At 41.7% G+C, this 20,968-nt stretch overlaps 1 protein-coding gene across 1 annotated transcript in view; it reads right to left on the reverse strand.

Moving 5' to 3' along the window:
* Nucleotides 1-202: 202 nt before the first annotated feature.
* The window catches only part of GAD2 (glutamate decarboxylase 2), a 32,860-nt gene continuing 12,094 nt past the window's right edge, over nucleotides 203-20,968 (reverse strand). Inside the window, exons 8-16 of the mRNA XM_015282054.4 lie at nucleotides 16,555-16,634; nucleotides 14,151-14,205; nucleotides 13,301-13,417; nucleotides 12,469-12,533; nucleotides 8,538-8,616; nucleotides 6,661-6,810; nucleotides 4,790-4,897; nucleotides 3,573-3,662; nucleotides 203-2,891 (exon numbers count right to left, since the gene is read on the reverse strand). Of these exons, the coding sequence (XP_015137540.1) occupies nucleotides 2,718-2,891; nucleotides 3,573-3,662; nucleotides 4,790-4,897; nucleotides 6,661-6,810; nucleotides 8,538-8,616; nucleotides 12,469-12,533; nucleotides 13,301-13,417; nucleotides 14,151-14,205; nucleotides 16,555-16,634 (918 nt within the window). The 3' untranslated portion in view covers nucleotides 203-2,717. The remainder of the gene's footprint in view (nucleotides 2,892-3,572; nucleotides 3,663-4,789; nucleotides 4,898-6,660; nucleotides 6,811-8,537; nucleotides 8,617-12,468; nucleotides 12,534-13,300; nucleotides 13,418-14,150; nucleotides 14,206-16,554; nucleotides 16,635-20,968) is intronic.

Here is a 20,968-nt window from a genome sequence, read left to right on the forward strand (position 1 = left end):
ATGGAGCTTGTCTGGGGAGAATAAAGCAACTAAATCCATCTTGTAAAGATAAGGTAAAGGAGCAGCAGATGGCAGATTTACACTTGTATGCTGATTCTGAGAATAGCCTCAAAAAGGGTCTGGTGATGAAACTGTTTTTATGTTACAGTAATCAACAGAATGCATTTGCTGTGAAAAAAGGATCCAGGGACACAGAAAGGGGTACAATTAAACATTCTCTTTATTGGGGCCTTGCTCCGAAATGGCACACGTGATAAATCTGTTTTTTGCACAGTGCCCATCGGTGCTGCTAATGAGAAGACCCACAGCCACGTTTTACACTTTTATTTGGATTTAGATCAACAACACAGATAAGATACTTTGGTCAAACACAAGAACAGGTTGCTGTGTCGCTCTTTCCTGGCTGCAATAAACATTGTAATGTGGAAAAAAATGCTGGTTCTCCTGGAACACCGAATGTGAATCTTGGACTGGCACACACAGCTAATAAATACATTGTATGCACTTAGTACTTTAAAACAGAATTGCACATGCAAGATGTAACCAGGCTACTGATCACCTTCACCATTGTCCCCATTCAATTTGTACTTTTATGCTCTTTTTTCTTGCCTTTTACACAGCAAGAAAGACTGTAATTTGCTGCTCTACTCAGTATTTCAGTGGTTAGGCTGGTGGATGTGACACATCTAGAGGAGGTTACATGAAGTCCTTCCTGCCACAGTTGGCACCTCCTCTACAGAACAAATTACCACAGTATGCACCATAGGTAGCAATGGCAACACACCTAAGTGAGGTGAGGGCTGCCTAAAAGCTGACGAGGAGAGGTTCTTACCAAGCAAAGGTATAGCAGAGGGACTGGCGTAAATGCAGTTCTTACAATATCAAGAGTCAATACTACAACCGCACAAATAATGACATATCAATAATATATTGTACAAGCTTATACAGCAACACATGTTGATTTGCAACATTGTACAGTTTAAATCTAAAGTGCACAGCCTCAATCTGAGGTGACAAAACAGTGCTATCAATATAATAAAGGCAACACAATTACAGACACTATTTCCTCTTACTTCATGTCCTCATGATATTATGCTGAATTAGTACTTCATTTATTTTAGATTAAATTAAAACCACATCGCACATTACACTTTTTATTTTCTCTTCAAGTATGTTAGAGCCAGCAAAACAATATTGCTTTACAAACACAAGTTGGCCACGTAGGCAAAGTTAAAACCAAAACTTTTGTAGGGTTATAAATAGACAGACCTGAGCCTCGTAATTCCTACTGACACTTCCAGCTGTTGAAGGGGAAAAGAGGATAAACTTCAGCTGCCATCTCAGAGTCACTGCTAATGGTGAGGAATGGGGCAGCCATGAGTTCTGCAAGAGTCGTGCCCATGGTTTCTAAGGCTGGTGAGACTCTGCATGGGCTGTTCTAGGCAGATGCGGCCTAAGCTCATTCATTTTCTGCCATTTCAAAAGTTGTAGCAAACAAGGACATAGTCCAGTACTGGGAGAACCTTTGACAACACAGTTTGTTACTCCACCTCAAACAACAACCTCAAACAACCTCCAACACTGCCATCTGGATTATGGTCATGTTTAGTTTAGGCCTTGTCATGCAGACCTGTACATCCATAAGAAGCCTTTCCCCTCTTAACGAAGCTTTCTTTAGAAAGCATTCCAGGAAATGCATATTTTGTGCAGTTTTGTGCTGCTCAGAGCAGAAATGGTTATGACGTAAGCACTTCTTCAGACATGTGACTTTTTTTGGATAGGCTTTTTTTCCACAGGTCAAAGAAACCATCCAAATACAACCTTATTTCAGTCTTGGTTAGCGCTGTAGATTGATTGTGCGTCTGCTTAGTTAGGCCAAGTGGGAAACATAATTAGGAATAATAGCATCCTATTGTTGTACTGTAATTGATCTTATTAAGTGGTTTTAAGAGCTGCAGTACTCTTGAGGTTTTTCAGTAATCAACCCTGGAGACCTACAATCCATGTGACATGGAGAAATGAGGTACGGGTACCTCTTCAGAATGTATGTGGGCTTGTGATTTAAAATAAGCAGTAATAAATATTTGAGGCACCTCCATCAAAAGAAAAAGAATTCTAGTTAATTTTCAGCTTCTGTCCTTGCAGTTTTATAACCCATATAAAACAAAAATATATATTTTACAAAATAGGGTTTTTATATATATATATATATATTTCCTTTTGTAAAACTATACCTATTTAAATACATTTGAAATGCTGCTATAGGTAAATTAGAAATTCTGTTCTAATACTATGAAAAAGGCAAAATACCTCCACTTTTAAACAAACGGCTTGTATACTCTGTTTCTCACTACCCTCTCCCTATTCCCTTAGTTTGATTTTGTCACCATTTTGGGCAAATTTGGCATCATTCATTCTGACCACTTTTAATTTAAAGTAGTCCCCGTGTTAAAATTTGGGATAAAATTTTAAACATCTGTTCTTCCTCATTTGTTTCAATGCAGCTTTTTGTGCAGCTAATTATTAATGAGGTATTCTAAAACTCAGGAAAGGACTTTAAAGGAGCCATGGTTTTTTTGATTTTAAACTGTACTCTACTCCAACGCCACAATATAGAAATAGATTTACTTTGGAACAAACTACAAATACATTCGCACAGTTTGTGACAACTTAATTGTCTACTCAGAGGTCCAGGAACAGCCTTTCACACCCAGTTATTATAAATCTTGTCCCAGGCGCTCTATTTCATCAATCAGGAAATCAATGTCCTGATGAGTTGCTGCTGGGTTTGAGATGACCATCCGGAAGAAGTTCACTTTGTCTCCCAGAGGCTGATAGCTCACCATGGTCGTCCCATATTCCATCATCCTGGCTTTTATCACTGGTGCCACCTGCAGTGGTGATCAACAAGAAGCAGGGGATGATGACGATGATTACTATTACTATTATTATAACTAAAAAGCAGAGGTTTTTGTTTTGGTTTGGTTTTTGTTTTCCTCTTTTTTTTTTGTAAGGATGAAGGGATGTAAGAAGCTGTTAAGGTGAAAATCAGTCCAATATTGATAAAGCAGTTAACCTCCATTCAGGAATAAATGGCTAAGGAATAAGTGGCTCATTTGAAAGATACTGGGTTTATCCAGTTTCTTTGTCCAGCTCTTTAAACTGCTGGGGAATTTCCCTCCTACTTTCTCAGTTTTGCTCACAGGCAATTAGCACACGGTAACTGGTTCTTGTGGTGCTCAAAACAAGTTGCAATTGTTTTCCATCTTCTTTTTGTATGACAGAGAGCACAGACATTGCTGTCTCTGTGGGCTTCACTCATTGCTGTTTACGTTAACCTCAGTAAATATACACAGGGTTCCAGTAAGAACTCTAGAGAAGAGGCCAGCTCAAGAATACTGAACTTGGAGGCCAAAGTGGAGTGGTGCCAGACTAACCTGCAGCAAGATGACCATGGAAGTATCATCTGCCAGAATACAGCCAGGTGACCAGACCCTGAAGATCATTTCTGGGCCTGCCTGCCTGTAATGTCTTTGCTGCTCAGTGCATGACACCCTGGAGACGCTGCTTACCTTCATGAGGCGGCTCATCCTTTCTTCATTGTCTTCCATGCCGCGCAAGCTGGGAGGTATATACCAGAAGCAGACGTTTGTGTGCTGAGGCTAAGCACAGAATAACAGTGGTTTACACTGTAAGAAACGCTCACAATACCTCAGTTGCAATTAAGCTCATGCCTTCTCCCCCTCTCATGCATCATATTGTGACAGCAATGAATGGTTTTCATTACTGTGGTCCACTGAGAGTCATCATCGTTATTAATGCAGAAAGGATAATTTTAGGCAATTTATTCCTAGGATGTCAGTTGCAGAAATACATCACCCAGCTGTGCAAATATATTTACCCTCTGCTGAGAAGCATCTAGATTTTGTAGGTGCTGTTCCCCCAGGAGGCTGAAGGGAATACGTGGATAAGGTGAGAGACTATCAGAGATAATTTAGAGGTGAGGACTCTCTCATTTACTGTTATTACATGACAGCATAATGCAGGATCCAGTCCTGTAAACAGTAGCCACAGGTGGTACATGAAATAGTCTAACATTTTTGTATATATAATAAAATTTATTACTGCTCTGTTTGATTCCACTAGCTTCTGTATTAATATGCATGCATAACAGCATCTTAGTTAGTTTAACTTAATGTGGGAGCACTGAACAGAAAGGCAGAATTAGTTGACATTCTGTGTATTTTTGCAGTCTGCCAGCAGTTGCTTTCCTTGCTGTGTTCCTCTATGCTGAATGTGTGAGCTACAGCAATTCTGACTGCTGTCAGTATCTCTACCCATCATCAGACTCGATGGACCAAATTCAGTGATGATGTGCAAGGTGTGGGAAATAAACTGCATAGTGACATGCTTGAAGGAACGTGGTGTCACTGCTGCCACATGAGCCCAAGCAGCACCAGCCCCATGTCGTGCTGCAACCCGCATTCCTAACAGACCCTGGAATTACAAAATGACAACTGCTTTTTGCTGCTTGAAAGCTGGTTCTGACTGTGTGTGTTCTGCTTTATCCTGAGATGTCACTGTTTAGGTTCAGTGGGGTGACACTGTATAAACTGGTAAGTTATGCCTTGTCCCTGGATCGTCTAAGAAAGCATCAGCACAACAACAGGTTTTGATACAAGGGCACTGTGTGCCATCATGTGCTGTAGGTTTGACCTGTTGGTAGTGTCCTGGTATATACAGTAAGTTCAGGTGACCAATTGGGAAAAAAAGCAGTTATAGTACATACCTTTCCATCAAACACCATTTCATACCCTTCTCTGTTCTTTATTTTGTTGTACAGGTATTCTGCAAGTTCCAAGCACTTATCAATTTGTGCTTCAAATCCCGTGGTTCCCTTCAGAGAAAAGGGGAAAAAAAGAGTGACTGTTCTGTGAGCAGACACAGCGAAAGGCCCATGCAGCACTCACTAAAGCCCCACCACGAATCACCTCTCTGAAGTCAGTGTGGGACAGATTAAGGACGCAGTTCTGCCAGGTGAAGGATGCTCTCCTGTGTGCAGCTCATGCAGGTCTTGCCACTGGCTCCCCTACTGCTACCTCTGCAAATAAGCTCCCAAAACTAGCTCAGTTCTCAGCAAAACAGTGGTAACATCGGTGATGAGGGGTGCTCTCAGTGGTGGGTTTTACAGAGCTGCCTGGGCTGGCACAAAACTGTGTCTCCACAGGAAGATGCTGAGTTCCACACATGGGGTGTTTCAGGCCATTTTCAGAAGAGGGGACTTTAATCTTTGAAAGATGATGAGATGGGGCTTTTTCCAATAGTATTTTTTTTTTTTAATTGAACACAAAAATGTGCTTTCAGGGACGAGCCTGATGCCTGTGAAAAGGCACATTTTGTTCAAATGCTGCCCTGCTTCCCTGGTGTTTTTCCTCCTTTTATTCTAATTGACACCACATCAAGTCAGAAGCCATGTCTATAAGACCCCCACAAATCCTGCTTTTTCTTCTCTGGCAGAAGTCCTAATCCTCTGCCCGTGACATCATGATTGTTCCTGCAGTCACCAGCTGAGATGCCACAAACAAAGGATCCAGCTTGAAGGAGGAGGAAGGGGAATCAACAGCTGGAATAGATAAACCACTTAGGAAATATACATCCTATTTTGCAACACTAGTATTACAAGTGGGGTGTGAGAAGAGAAAGAGCAGTAAAAGGCATATTGAAAATACAGGGTTTAAAAGAAAAAATGTCTCTGAGTAATGGAGAAGCATCCTTGCTAAATCTATTCTGGCAGTGCAGAACTGACTTAAAAGCCCATGTCATTATCCCTCTATGTTCAGAGAGTTTGAAAACCAAAGAGAGCCAGTACAGCCCCGAGAGAAAGGCCTGGAACTAAAGGGAGATGTGGCTACAACTGCCTGCAGCCTGGGGACCCCAGTTAGTACAGCAGCTTCTGCAGCCACAGCAGCCCATATCCTTCTCTCCAGAACTCCACACCTCCAGCCATACTGCATGTCTGTCTCTGAATTGTTTGGAGAGTTTTAATGAAGCACACAAGGATCTTTTAAGGCTTTCTGGAAATGAAAACAGTGACGTCATCTTCTCTGAACAAACCTGGGGCAACTTGACATATTAAGATTGAGTAAATATAGAGAAGAACTTATTTAGCACCATTGTACAAGTACAGATGAATTAATCATTAGATCTGGTGTTTTCAGGTTCCCTAGAGAACAGATTTTGATGAGTTTTCCCCAACTCCTCCAAAAGGTGACCACATATCTCATTCGTGGAACGAAACTACATATTTCAGTCTCAATTTGCCATGTTTAATTTCTGAATGTCTTTAAAATACAACATCTTTTTACTTCCAGAAATGCACATAACAACATTCTTAGATGTATGATTTATGCTGTTAGACTTCTACAGTTACACAAAGCAAATGCTATGCAAAGCTATGGAGTTTAAGTTTCAAAATCACATGCTCTTCTTTGAAGCTAAATTGTTAAAAGTATAAAAAAGAGAAAACAATAATATTCCTTCTTTCATGTTATATATGGGAAATTCAGGTCAGGTATATTCTAGCATGATGATTACAGATGAGAAACTGATATCTGGTGTGCATTATTTTAATGCAAACAAGTATATTGCAGGAAGTCCTACCTTTGCCCTCCACATCAGCCAAAGCTTGAAGACATCAACGTGCCGCCCACATTGCAAAGCCTTGTCCCCAGTGTCGTAGGACAGGTCATAGTGCTTGTCTTGTTGAAAGAGGTAGGAAGCATGCATCTGATTGCAGCTCTGCATCAGTCCCTTATAGAAACAGAGATACAAAAAAGTCGTTCTGGCACTCTACTGTTTTGAGGGTTGTGTTTGGTAAGGGGCTGCACAGCAGAAACTACAAGCACGCAAATTCAGCAGAATATGTGTCCAAGGGCAAGAGAAAGATTGAAAGAAAAAAGGGATACCAAACTTGGTTGCTCAGTGGCCTAAGTTTTCCTTGTCTCATTCAGTGCCCAGGACACTGCTGGGTACCTGTGACCCAGCACTGTGTAAGCCACTCCCAGAGTGAGCCAAGGTTTTTTTACAAATAAACTCTGGCCACTGTGCTTCTCAGCATCATTACACATAAGCTCAGTTTTGGATCTCACTCTTTGCTCCTTGTTGTGGTTCCTTTTCCTCCTTTTCTTGCAGGGCACTTAGAGGAAATGCCTAGTTGACTCAGATCAAGCCAATTTTGTGACTAATGTAAAGATTTTTGCACCACTTTTCTAATAATTGTTTGGTCTCTAAAATTCTGCTTGTCATTGGTTTCTTTCATTTTTTTAGAGGCACCGTTCTTGTCCAAGAAATCAGCAGTGCTCAGATTGGATGCTTAAATGGCAAGGAAAGCCTCGAAAAAGAGCAAATGGCCTTAAAAGAGCCAGCTAGAGCTGTTTCTGGGCTGGCAGATACTGTGTAGAGAGGCAGCTCTGTGGGAGGGCCAGCAGCCAATAAGGCATAGAACCTGGCCCATGAAAGCATGAGGTTTCTTTTTAGCTTCTTAAGTGAAATGCAGAAGGTCATGTTCTGGTTCTAGTGAAGTCTTCAACCAAGTTTAAGATATACCTTGTGGCGGTTGCTGAAAGAGCAATTTCCAGCCCAATAACGCTCAAAACTTTGCTGTTTATCATTAAGTCCAAGCTTTACATATAACTCAAAACTGAGATAGTAAAATGCGGGGGGAGATGGGGAGAAATTGGCTTTCTCTAATCTGAGCCATCTGTTCTCACCAGAGGTCAAGGATGGTACTGACTTCAACCAGGTGGGATTTGTCTCAGAGGACTGACCCAGAGGGCAAATGAAAGCCAGCTTCTCTCTTCTTAAGCGCAACCGCTTTGTGTACAATCTGTCGTACAGCTGTTAGCAAAACAGCAACCAGCTTTTTGATAGCTGATCTACTAAGTAGTGGTTGTATAGAAGCTGTCCCAGTAACTGATGGTTACATGAAAATTATAGGCTTGAAGGGTAATTCGAGTTCTAGTACTACTTCTTCCAAGTGAACTTAGTCCTCCCTTTTTATTTTCCATATGCCCCAAAGTGGATATATGGACCAGAGCTGGACTGAACTTTCTATCATTTCTAGTCTAGGAAGTGTAATGATGCCCTGATTATGGATGAAATGTCACACTGCATTCGTACCACAGCATTCACTCTAAGAGGATGGGATTTTGCCTACAGCTATGTTTTACACCACACAGAAACCAGCAGGGTTACACAGCTATGCACCTACAACTTTACTACAGGCATTCTGCATGCAAAGCCACAACACTGTAAAGATATTGCCATTAATTAAATCTATCATTTCTAGTAGACGGCTGCTTTAATTCCCTTTTACCCACACAGCCCTCAGCCTGTGCGTAGAGAGCTGTTTCTCAGTTTCTTTTATAACCCTCATCGCATTAGCAACTATTAGCTATGACGTGTGTGAAGAAAACATCCAGGACTGTCAGAAGCAAAATGTCAGACAGGGCCAGAGCAGCAAGGATTTTGGGACGTACCTCTTCCCTCACTAGCAGGGCTGAACACTGCAGCGGGACTCCCATCATCTTGTGAGGGTTCCAGGTCACCGAGTTGGCCCTGCGACAGAAAACCATGCAAAGCTCAGACACTGTTCCACTGCAGTGAAACCATGGAGACATTCAGTAATGGTCAGAATAATAACGAACAAGGAGCAAAGCACACCTTCTTCTTTTGTTTGAGGAAGTAAAGCTGAAAGGAATCTCAGCTGAGAGTAAGAAAGCAATGCCTTCCTCAGGGACCTAGCTCTGGACTGTTTTTGGATGGCCATTTTGGCAACTTATCACAGGTTAACTGCTCTATCCACTACACGTAATCAGTATTAATCCTTCTGGAGAGTCATTTGTACTTTATAAACACAAGGTAAACTTCTCAACAACTCACTTGACTGATGAACTTTCTAAAGTCATAAGGCCTTCAGAGCAAATACGCAGACAGGGAGCTGGCAAAGTAGCAGATTCCCTCCCACTAATTTCAGTGTCAGTAAGATTCTAGCTGAAAATTCCTTTAGGTATTTCTGGGTACCTCTAAATCTCTGACTAGCTTGGAAAACCTGGCCAGAAGTAATTTTTCTCAGTGTTGTGCTGATGGTAACTTTCATTTTACTTCCTTCCATTTTAGTTTGGATACGATAATTCACACTGGACAATCGGGAACAAAATTACCACGGCAATAAACACAAAAAAATTCAGCCTTCTAAAGATCCTGAGTCTGACTCCCCTCAGGACATATGCTCTGCAAAAACAGCAGTCAGCCCAGGTCTTGTGAAGAAACAGAGTGCTGTCACAGTACAGACCAGAGAAGAGACATTTGGGACTGTGGCGAGTGCTGAAGGGCGGACTGTCCAGTAACAACGTTTATTGTTTTAATTTTGCGTTACACTTGACTGTCTAATTGTTAATTACTATTATTACATATGATGACTGGCTGATAGATGTATACATATGCATCCTATCTGGCAAGCTGACAAGGACGCACAGAGAGTGTGATTTTGTGTAGTGCAGTGATTTGAGTTTTGATGGTGTGAATTGCTACAAATGAGTCAACTGGCCATGTAAGCACTTAAAGGACTCAGGATGCACTTGTAGGTAATGTTTGTTTGAACAGAAGTGAGTATGTGAGAATATGGCAGTATTTTCCTTCATAGATTTGGAGACAGTTTTATAGGTTTATGCTCGTCCTTATCATTTCCTACCAAATTGCTCTCACTCCTTCAAAGCAAGCAACTCCAAAATGTGCAGGGACACTGTGCAACACTTCTGTGCCTTCTTCTCTGCTGTTTAAATGGGACTGCACAAGTGCCTGATGCAAAATGTGTAGGCAATAGCCTTCCAGAGGCAACATCTGGCCACTTGGCTTGGCTTCATGAATACTTGGCAGCTTTTAATCAGCTTAGAGTCAGCCATCTGATTACAACATCAGAGCTAATGATTCTGAACATGCGCTCAGGTCCATGAATTTCCTTTGATATGGTACTTTTTCATTTTTATCTGTGTCTATGCTGAATCAGGCAAAAAACCTTTAAGAGACCTCTAGGTAACAGTAGTGGTATAGGTTTTCTTAAACAAAAGGATTATTTACTGACAACAGCCAGATGTTAATTATCTGCCTAAAACATTCAATTTACCCTAGGGTCATTTATTTCCCCAGATTTATCCCAATTGCATCCAGAAAAATATCATAATTATCCAAAATAATTTTCATTTGTTTTTCAACAGTTTTTCTGGGCTTGAGCCATCAGTATATGCTTGAAGAAACTGCTGACTGCAAGAAACAGCAAAGGAAAGCTGCGTGGATCCACAGATGTTTTTCTAAAGCATCTCATGCTCCCCAAAATAACCGTGCACCAAACACCTTTGTGATTTTTTTTTACTATGGATCATAGACAGAAAAAAAAAGAAGTTTTCCTTTGGAGATTCCAAATGGATGACATGAGAGATTCAAGGCTGGCAGAATTTGGGCCTCAGCCATCATTAAAACCAGACCAGGGTGCTCTCACTGTCCAGCCGCAGCTCTGGGAAGGATGCCCAGACTGAGCAGAGCATTCATCCAGCTGCAGGCATGATTTTCTCACGTAGCTCTCACCGCTGTCCAGACCCTGGGAGCGGGGCACCAGGTTGTGTGTCCTGATGGTGGTCAGACCTATCTGCTCCAGACACATGCTTCCTTCAGGTGCTCTTCAAAATGTGCCACACACAGCCCACAGGGGATCGTAAAGATGGCTTTGCAGCTCCTCTTTCTTTGACATGTGTTTTTTTCTGGACTGCCTGTTACTAGAAGGATGGGAATACTTGAAGCGAGAGTGCTTCATTCAATGGTCCCTTCTTACAACCAAAAAATTGTCTGAGATGGAAAGGACCTTCAAAGGTCATCTAGTCCAACTCCCCTGCAATGGACAGGGACATTTTGTTCCTTCTTGCTCCTTCCTCTCCCATAAAACACAAGTAACAGCTCCAGTTCTATTCAGACCTATAACGCACCACAAAATGGAACTGTCCATAGAAACTGGACCTGTGGTGGGCACATAGAAGTGCCCACATTTGAAATCTGGACAAATTGAAGTGGGCTGCTGTGTTCATCAAGCAGCGTAACAGGACTGGAAATAAGAACTTCATTAGTTCCCCACTTGGCATATGGAGATGGTGCTTACCAAGCACTAGAGAAATTCTGGACCTAAAGCATCCTGCTTGGAAAATTCTGCAATGTGGATTCAACCTGAACTTCTAATTCCCAAAGAATTTTGACAGCAATTTGTGTGGAAAACACTTTTTTTCCCAAATTATCCTCAGAGACAACTGTTCAGATTTTTCTAATGCAGTGGGTATTTGGATGTATGTCTTTCTAAAGGACAGTATATAAATCTGGAGTACTGGAGGCAGTCTTAACTAAAGTATATCAAATTCATAGAACCATTGTCTGCTTTCCAAATTTTGCATGTGAGATAGATACGTGGTAGTAGGAATAGGTTGAGGAAATCACCTGTAATTTTAATCAATAATTTGATTTAGAGATAAAAGAAGGCAGGAGGGACTATAGTTTAATCCTGAACAGCTTTGGAAAATAAACAAATGTGAGCAGGACTCCATGTACCCAGCACACTGTCTCTAGTAAGTGGCCCAAATCGATGCCTGGAAGAATGTAAAACAGGGCAAGCATATAAGAACTTCCTCGAAATACTCCTCAAGCCTCATGTCACCTTGTGGCTCCCTGAAGTCATAAATAATTTCTGTTTGTCTTCCCTTGAATTCAAGTAAATCTTAACATCCCACGGCAAGGAGATCCATAGCTCAACTAAAAGTTTCTGGGCAAGTTTCTGGGAGTTTAAGTGCAGTCTTTTCAGATGCTGAACTATACTGCTATCATTTATGTTCAGCTGTGTGTATATGTAATGTTGACGAGCTCAGGACTCCAAATGTGTATATCCAGACATCATTAGCACAGTCGGGAGGTGGCATTCCTTCCAGAAGTGATGGAGCAGTGGTTAGTGAATGCCCTAACACTGTCCCAGCTGCAGGTGCATCCATCTACCTTTTATACTCAGACCTCAGCAGGCAAACCCTCCAACATTCATGACAGAGAAATACAACTGCTAATTCATTTTGGACAGGGAATCAGAGGACGCTGCAGAAACCACTCTGGACCCAAGAATGCACGTTGTAAGGAATAAAAATGCAAACAAAAAATGTCTGCTGTTTGCACTACAAAGCACAGTGCTGCCAGACTGTAACACTGAACAAAGGCACAGGGCAGTGCTGCTTCAACTGGAAGGGCAGTCTGCATAATTCCTTCCTTCTGTATCCTGGAGATAACAGGGCCTGATTTTTATTTGTGTTTATAGATACTGCTATGGTAATCACAAGTACACTAAAAGGCATTTAAGAAATGTGTTTAATTAATGCTAATAAATCATACCTTTCAACACCATTTAGCTTCCATTTGTGCTTCCTAGACATCAGCAGCCCGCCACCCCACGCTCCCTACAAGGCAAGATACATTATCTTAATAAGACGACACCTCTGCATTTCTCCAGGATGACATCTGTGCCTTCCCCCATTTGCTTTTTCTTACAGAGATCTGGGACAGGTAGGTATTTCATGTGGCTGAGCAGCAGTTGAAGGCAAACAGGAATTCTTAAATTGGAATGATTTGGGCTGACAAAGTAATCAAAAGCATGATAGTCAGCCCTATGGAAATTCAGCTACCAAGCCTGCTTGGAAAAAAAAGAGTTTGCAAAAATGATGTAAGATCCATTCCAGGGCTGAAAGATGATCCTTCAGAAAGATTTATCGGCAAGAACCCACATAAAGCTGAGCAAAGCAGCCAATCTGATAAATCTCTTTAGCATCTGGATTAATCTGTTGCGCAATTTGGGGTGCTTACTCCAGAAAATAACGTAGATTTTTTCTTATGTATTTATTTTGCAGCTGCTACAGAAGCAGAGCCAATGCGCATTATGGTTCTTATGGATTTCTTGGAGTAGTGATATTTAAAGATAAAGCTGAAAGCCCAAAGCACTCTAAATAGGTCATCCATCTTAAGCATCCCATTTACTATGAGTACTGCACAGTCACAGCTCCTGTTACATCCCCTTGACCTGAGCCTGTCAGAGGACTGGGAAGTCAGCACTTGGATAAGAGACTTAATTACAGGAGACAAATATGATGGTTCTGAAAAAGTGAATACATTCGTGCTTACGTGCCTTGGAATCTGCCTCCCTCACCCACCCACCCAAGATGATACTTACATCCACATGCATCCAGATTTTGTATTTCTTGCAGATGTCTGCAATAGCTATGAGTGGGTCAAATGCCCCGTACACCGTTGTTCCAGCTGTGGCACTCACTAGAAAAGGAACAAATCCCTACAAGAAAGCACAGAGGCATTTGGCAAAGTCAGACAGCAGCAGCCCTAACTCCTCCTGTGCTGCTGGAGCTGGCACTGCTCTGATGGCTGCCTGCACAATGAGCCCACAAGTGGCTCCTAGAGGACACAGTTGCTACATCACAGGGTTTCTTGTTAATTTAGATACTAGTGATATTACAGTTTCTACCTTAAGGTGGCAGCAAACTTCCAAACCAGTCTCCTATTTATTGAAGATGCAGGAGATGGGTAAGGGCTCAAAGGAACAGTTTTGCTCTGTCACCTACCCAAAACAAAAGGGTCTGCTGCATGGAATGTCATGTAAAGCAAATCTTCTCCACAAGGCACCTCAGTGCCCAAGGACCATCTCTTGGACTCCTGCTGCTAAATGCTGTGCATCACTGAGGAGCACACAGTCACCTGGATTTTGCACTCTGATGCCTTGAGTATGCAGAAACTTGCACCAGTGTTTTGTTTTCAATTCATTTTCTGTTGACTTCATAAACAGTACTCAGAGCAATAAAGGTGGAGAGTGCCTACATTTATTTGCTGAACTGGGTCTTAAACAATCAGAAGTGTCTGGACTTCATTATGCAAAAGGAAATGCAGCGCCAGGAGATTTGGATGGAGCTTTACTGCCAAACCAACTAGCTGTATCAGGATGGTGGTTTTTCACTTTTGTTTTTGTTTTGTTGGGGGAAGCAGAAATGTGAGTAAACTTAATAGTAACTTACTTTTTGTTTGGCCTCAAGAATTCTTCTTTCAAGGTCTGATGGAATCATTTTCCCTCTGGGAAAAGGAGAGTTCTATTAGAAATTTGGTCTTGAAATCATCTTTTGCTGTTACTTCTCCACTTAATGGTAAACCCAAAAAGGAACAAAGCGACATTTTTGCCCATGGCTTATGAGGCACTGAAGAGCTCAGATAGACTCTGTCCATTAGTCTACACTTTCAGCCTGCTTACTTTTTCAACCGATCTGCATCAACACGGTGATGGCAACACAGACACTATCTCACAGTCACCTCCCGTTAAAGACTGAGGCAGACCCACAGAGCATCCCAGTCCTGTTGGATGTTGCAGCCCCAGAAACTGTTCCCAGCCCCAAGCAAGGGGCTCAGCCCAGGCTCCCAAGATGCTCCCTGGGTGCCAAACCCCTCTTAGCAGGCACAAAAAAATGCTGGCTGAGCTGCACGGCCCGAGCACTGCAACAGCTCCAGTGTAAGCAGCACTCTCCATGTCCTGGTCCCAGGGATGGGCTTGTTTCAGGGTGACTGCTCACAGTTACTAGTGCATTACATGTTCATGTTTGCTTGAAGCAAGATGTGAGACAAAGCAACCAGCCCAGACTCGGATGCACTGCCAAGCACTCTGCGTTGGCTGCATACCATATTTGCAACACATTTAAAATGAACCATTTGCCTGAGATTCAGACTCAGTGGTAAAAGGCTTGAAGGCCAATTTATAAAATCTCATAAATGAATCAGATGCAAGGTAAAACAGAGCTGATACTGAACATTGAGGTTGCATTTCTTTGCTTTAGCCACAAGCAAGACTAGCTGAGAGCACACATAACGGTAATACAAATATGACAGCTCCCCACATTACAGGAATAAATTCATCACTGGGTCTCAGTGTTGTCCATTTACATTTATATATATATATATATATGTGTGTGTGTGTGTATATACTTCGAAGGACTTCCTAGTTCTTAGTATAGACAGACATATCCTTCCTTACAGTACAGGGATAATTTGCATTTCTTCTTGCTATGAATACAAAAAGAATAACTTCTACTAAAGCTCAAAATAGTACTTTGAGGAAAACAAAACCACAATTTTTAGATTTACTTTTGAAAAAAAACACGACTTTTTTCGTGATATTTAGATGGATGCAAATAAAACAAAATATCAGTTTTTAGTAATAAGATCCTGTTAGGCATGACAAGTTTTAATCCTTACACACCTCACAAGTCAGTGACTGGGTCAGAAGAAATGGGTTTGGATTACTCAGGTTTGTTTTGCAAAATCCGTCCTTCTTTTCACCCATTCAAAACAATGAAAGAATAACTGAAACTAGGAAAGTTCTAGTCTAAAAATTAGTCCTGGTTTCGTCACAGACAAATTGTTAATAAAGAGATACTAAGCCCACAAATCAACCTGCAGGCATTGTGATTAGCACTGTAAGTTGCTTAATTTGGTGTTCTACTTCTACAGCAGTTGCAAAGAATTTTCATTGCAGGAAAACTTTCCATTTAAGCTAGAGTCATAAACACTTCAATACCTTGTAACAGTGGTATTTGGGACTTACTGCAAGAGAATATTTTACTGAAAAGCTTCTCAGTAGAATGGATGAGGATTTTTTAATTTACATTTGTCCCACAGAATGTGTGCTTTTCCAGTAAATTGTGAATCTTCATCAAATCGAGTTCATTTTGTTAATGTCTCTTTGCTTTCACAAAATGGGTTTTGGTAACCTCTTAGTTGGGTGAGTTAAGACTTCATCTACCACCAATTTTGTGGTGCTTACAGAACTGCACGCAGCCTGCGGTGCTGCTCCTTCCATGGGTCATCCCACTGTTGGCCCATGCTGCCTATGGTTCTGGAAGGACCCTTCAGAGAACTGACTGCACGTCCCACTGCAAGGGGCATATTCCCACTATGGGAAATGCCATCCAGCCAAAAAGGATTCCGGGGTCATGAAGTAATACAATTACATTAGCAAATGCTCCTCAATATTTCAGTCCTTTAAAATGCTCATTTCAGCTAATTTCAGTGTATCGAAACGCAAGAGCATCTTCCCTAAGAAAACTCCTTTGTGGTTTCTCACTGGAATGTACAAATATATGTAAAGATTATTAGTTCAACTTTTTGTTTCACTTCAGGAAGAGATGAAAAAGAAATACAAAAAATCCTTGAGGAAGAGAACTTCAGGATTTTTTATCAGCTCCAAAAACCGATTCGTTAAGAAACTACAACTACAGCCCCTCAAGTGGGATAAATCATTGCAAGGCTGACTGAAGATGATAGCTCTATGAGTTATACTGTTGACTATATCCAACGTGCTCTCCCTGTGTTAAGCACCTGGTGATGCACTTCCATGTACCAACAAAAGGAATAGCAATTGGTGTCTTTACTTACCTTTCATCGCATCTAATCAGAATTACACTATCTGTACCAATACCCAGGGCTGCAGCTCCTTTTTTCACAGAAAAGTGACTCTGAAAAAAAGAAGTTTTATTATTATTTATTGCTTTTATTACTATTTCTTATCCTACTTAATGAAACACTACGCTCTTGCAAGCCTTTCCGCAAGATGTTCCATATAGGCAGTAATTTTAGTGATAGACTTTGAAAACTGATCACTGTAATTTCAGGCTTCATATCGGGTCACTACAGTTTATCAGAGAAAAAGCAATCACTGGATTTATTTCTGGAATATTAAATACACAGTTGTGGCTGGTGATGGACCCAAATTCTGTCCTTGATGCACACCTGCACTGCCTTTTGCTCATACGTACTAAGCAACAAATTTGATTCACTGAAACAAAAACTTCTCCTCCAGAGGATTCATTTAGTTTGTGGCGATGCACTTCTGCTATGTAACTTCTGGCCAAATAACAGACTAAGAGAAATTGAGAGAGAGCCTAATTGTGATCTCATGCCAGTGGAAGTTAGTTAGCTAGTTATAACTCCTACTAATAGACTGAGCTATTGTAGTTTAAAATCAAGACTGGGCTATTATATTACTACATCTATTACCTAATCTGTATGATAAAACACGGAAGTTATATACCAGAGGGCCAGTCAGCCTAATTTTCTCTTGCTCATCTTAACTCCTGTTGGTTCATAATTCTAATTCAAATCCTAGTGATTAAGATCATGAGATAGTTTTCACCACCAAGAATCTGATTTTTTATTAACTGAAATCCAACTGTAACAGTACTGTCCAAGGCAACTCTTTGTGTACACCACAGCAGTGTTAGCCCAGGAGGTAACACTTCAAAAAAAAAAAAAAAAAAGGAAAGAAAAATGAATGAGATAGATAAAAATCTAGTAAGGCTTTTTAGGTGCCCAAGAAGTTAAAGAAAGGAAGACACAGCCCATCCTCCTGCCAGTGCAGGAGCGGAGAAGCAGACCACAAAGCAAAGGAGTAATCACTACTGCTGTATCAAGTGAATACTTGGCTTCAACAGTACTGCAATCATCAGAGTGATGTATGGAAAGAGTTGAACGTGATGGATATGTGTCAGCATCACCTACAGACCTTGAATCAGTGGGACTGCACAGAGCGCTTAACAGCCCCATATAATAATGAGCACTTTGAGAGAAATGAACGTCAAATGCACACCAGCTTTAAGACAGAGAGGAAGAAGAGTTGAACTGCAACACGTGCCTTGAACTTAATATGTAAAAACACGACTGTGCTTTAAAAACAACTAAGGGGTAATTTTCATTAATAGTCCTGACTATTCTGCTTAAGGTTGCTCTACATTCCATACTACTTAAAACAGATTTACTACTGTCATTTCCTTTTTTTTCTAACAGAAAATAGAACTATCCGAAGTGCCTTTAAAAGGAAATACAGATTGGAACAGTTTACTACGAGGAAGAAAATTAAGCCCATGTGCTCAAAGGCATCCACTGGAAAAAAGCCAAGCTCAGCTGCTTCATTGAGAAGTCTCATGGCACTGTTAACACAGCACTGGGAATAAAATGAATATACTGCTGATATCTCAGATGCCTGAAGGCTTTTTACATGCTGAAGGGAATTCAGCCAAAATAGGGGGAAGAAAATACAGAAGGTAATACAGTTTCTAAGCAAACTTTGAATATGAAATTGCTCAATCTGTGTATGCAGGCACAGACACATGATGGCTGTTACACTTTTGTGTCTCATGGAAACATCAGAGGAATCACAACTACCTGAATGGCTCTAGAAGAGCCAGAACGAAACTAATCGTGCAAAAAATATGGTTGTAGAGTGAAAACATTTCCAATGATGATGGTTATTAAACTCTGTTTTAGAACTTCTGGGACAACACTGACAAACTGGCTGTTTGCATAACCACAGGCAGACACAGAAGAATGTACAGATCTAAGAGAAGGGAAGATATGCAGAAACAGCCCTGGTTAAACAGAACTGCAGAGGGATTCAGCTGGGCTAACAGTGGGAAGGACATCAAATGTAACCCTTCTTAGAATATGAGGGCTACAGCCTGTAGTGTATCACATTGGCTGTGTAGGAGCCAGTAGAAATCCTGTAGTGGGACAACCAGGGTCAAAAAGGGAGGACAGGATGGCCTGCCTGATGCCAGCCCTGAATCAAAAACCAGGCTGGGAGAAGTCAGCAGGACCGCAGTTCCATCTCTGTCTTCTGCTTGTCAGAGACAGGAGGACATGTGGGTAGGAGCGGGCTGTCACGCACCTTTGCACCTGGAAGACTACACACACACTCAGAAGAGAAGAGCTTCAATTTCTGCCTGGAAGGAAATACAGCTGAAATTCAGAGGTGAACGAGGAGGAGGTTTTAGTCAACCTTGGTGACAAAAGTGTATTAATGGTCAGAAGGAAAAAAAAAAAGAAAGAAAGAAAAAAAAGAGGTGACTGAGCCAGGTGAATCATCCCTCTGTCTGAAATTTCACCTGTTGTTGGGAATAAGCCTGATAGTCATTTTTTCATAGTGAGCTCTGTAGCATCAAAACACACCACAAATTTATTATAGGTGCAATAATGCAACGAGCCTGTTGGAAACAGGAAAAATTGGTGCTGCTCAAAACATTTTGATTTGGAAAAGTGTGCCGTTCTTGTCTTGAATGAATGGTGCTTTAGCGTGCAGATGCTTCTATTTTTACAGCTTGCTAAATTATTCGCTCATCATCTGGCATGGCTGAAGCTGTTAAGAGCCATCCTCGTGCCGTGGGCCCAGAGGCCACAGCTGGTTTTTCAGAGTGCAGCTTCTCCCTGCTCACATAAATTCAGAGTGACATGAACTCCCAGACACTGAGCAAGCCGAGCCAACCAGCAGCCGGTACCTCCCTGAGGGCTGCAGGTTGGGTTGCTGCACCCTGGTGCCCTGCAGACCTGGACGCTCAGCCTCGCCTCACCAGCAGAGTAGGTGAACATGTTTTCCTTTCCACCTCCCTTGGACATGAAACAACGCGAGACCTTTCTTTATTTTAACCATCTCATAATGTGTGTTTGGCCAAGGGTAACTGTCTGGGCTTCCTCAACAACGGGAAGAAAAGAGTACATCTGCAGCATCCCCAAGGCTTGGGCACCTATTTTAGAGTAGGATGAATTGTCTTTCACAGATTTCTCTTTTGATTGGCTATAAAAAGTGCACAGTATAACTCAGATGATCTGTTTACACTTTTGGTGATTAAAATGAAGTGACATGAATCCTATCTCTAAAGTCCAATTGTAAGCTATAGATTTTCCTTCAGTTATTTACAAAAAATTATACTGTACCCCATCACATTTTAAATACACCATAACAACATATGTTTGCTATTGTTTCCTTCAGCTACCGCTATTCCATTTTTAAACTTATTTGTCAATGGCAGGAAAGAAATTAACATTATTAATGTTTCTGCATGCCATACTCATATTCTGATCTTCAGCATTTTGGAAAGATGTAATCGTTCCAACCCAGAAAGACTCACAACCTTTTTTCTTTTCCTGTGCTGACAGTCTTATAGTATTGTCTGTGGATGAGAAGTGCTGCTCTGAGCTCACGAGGATTCTGGCAGTGCAGAAGTCCCAAGATACTGACCAGACGAAGAATTAGACCTAATGATAAATGTCCCCCCTGGAAGAGGCTGCTCTTTGGCATTGTTCTTCTGGAAGGAGGGTTTACTTTCATTATAATGGAGTTACTTAAATTAAGTTGCTCCTCCTGTAATACCAACTTTTCCACTGTCTCCCTTTTGCTTCAAATACCACAAAGCAAAGCTTTTATGATCACTGGGCATTATGCAATGCAAAGGAAGAATGCATGGGTCCATGAGTTTGAATTTTAGTTTCCTCAGGAAGAAACAAAACCACTACCCACGCTGTAACTTATGGCTTCAGAATATGATGCCACCAAATGGAGAAGAGGCTCTCTGGGCTTCTCCACCTTTCCCTGAAAGCCCCACTACAAGGCCACTCCTTGCTAGATGTTCATCCAGGTATGTCTGGCCATCCCCGAGGCCAACACCTTACACCCACATGGCCAGTGGATCCCCCAACTCCCTTCAGAGGCAGCCTCACACAGGAGCCTCCTTGCCCCAAAAACCAAGAGAAGGGGAATGTTGGAGGCAGTGAGAGCCCCACCATGCCCTGCTGGCTTTCTGATGGGGTGAAAAGGTTCCCTTTGCATTGCGCAAACTGAATGGCCTGCTGGGTCTTCTATTGTTTCCTCTCTCAAAAGACACTGAGAGCGGTGCTGTCACTCCCCTATGAGCACCTGCCAAGGGAGTTCCTCCTTGGTGGGCTGCTGTGGGTGGGCAATGAGGGAAGCTGATGAGGACTATGCAAGCAGTCCTGCTGGTCTGGAGAACACAAGAGGTGA

This window comes from Gallus gallus, chromosome 2 (genome assembly GCF_016699485.2).
Source record: "Gallus gallus isolate bGalGal1 chromosome 2, bGalGal1.mat.broiler.GRCg7b, whole genome shotgun sequence".
Lineage (NCBI taxonomy): Eukaryota > Metazoa > Chordata > Aves > Galliformes > Phasianidae > Gallus > Gallus gallus.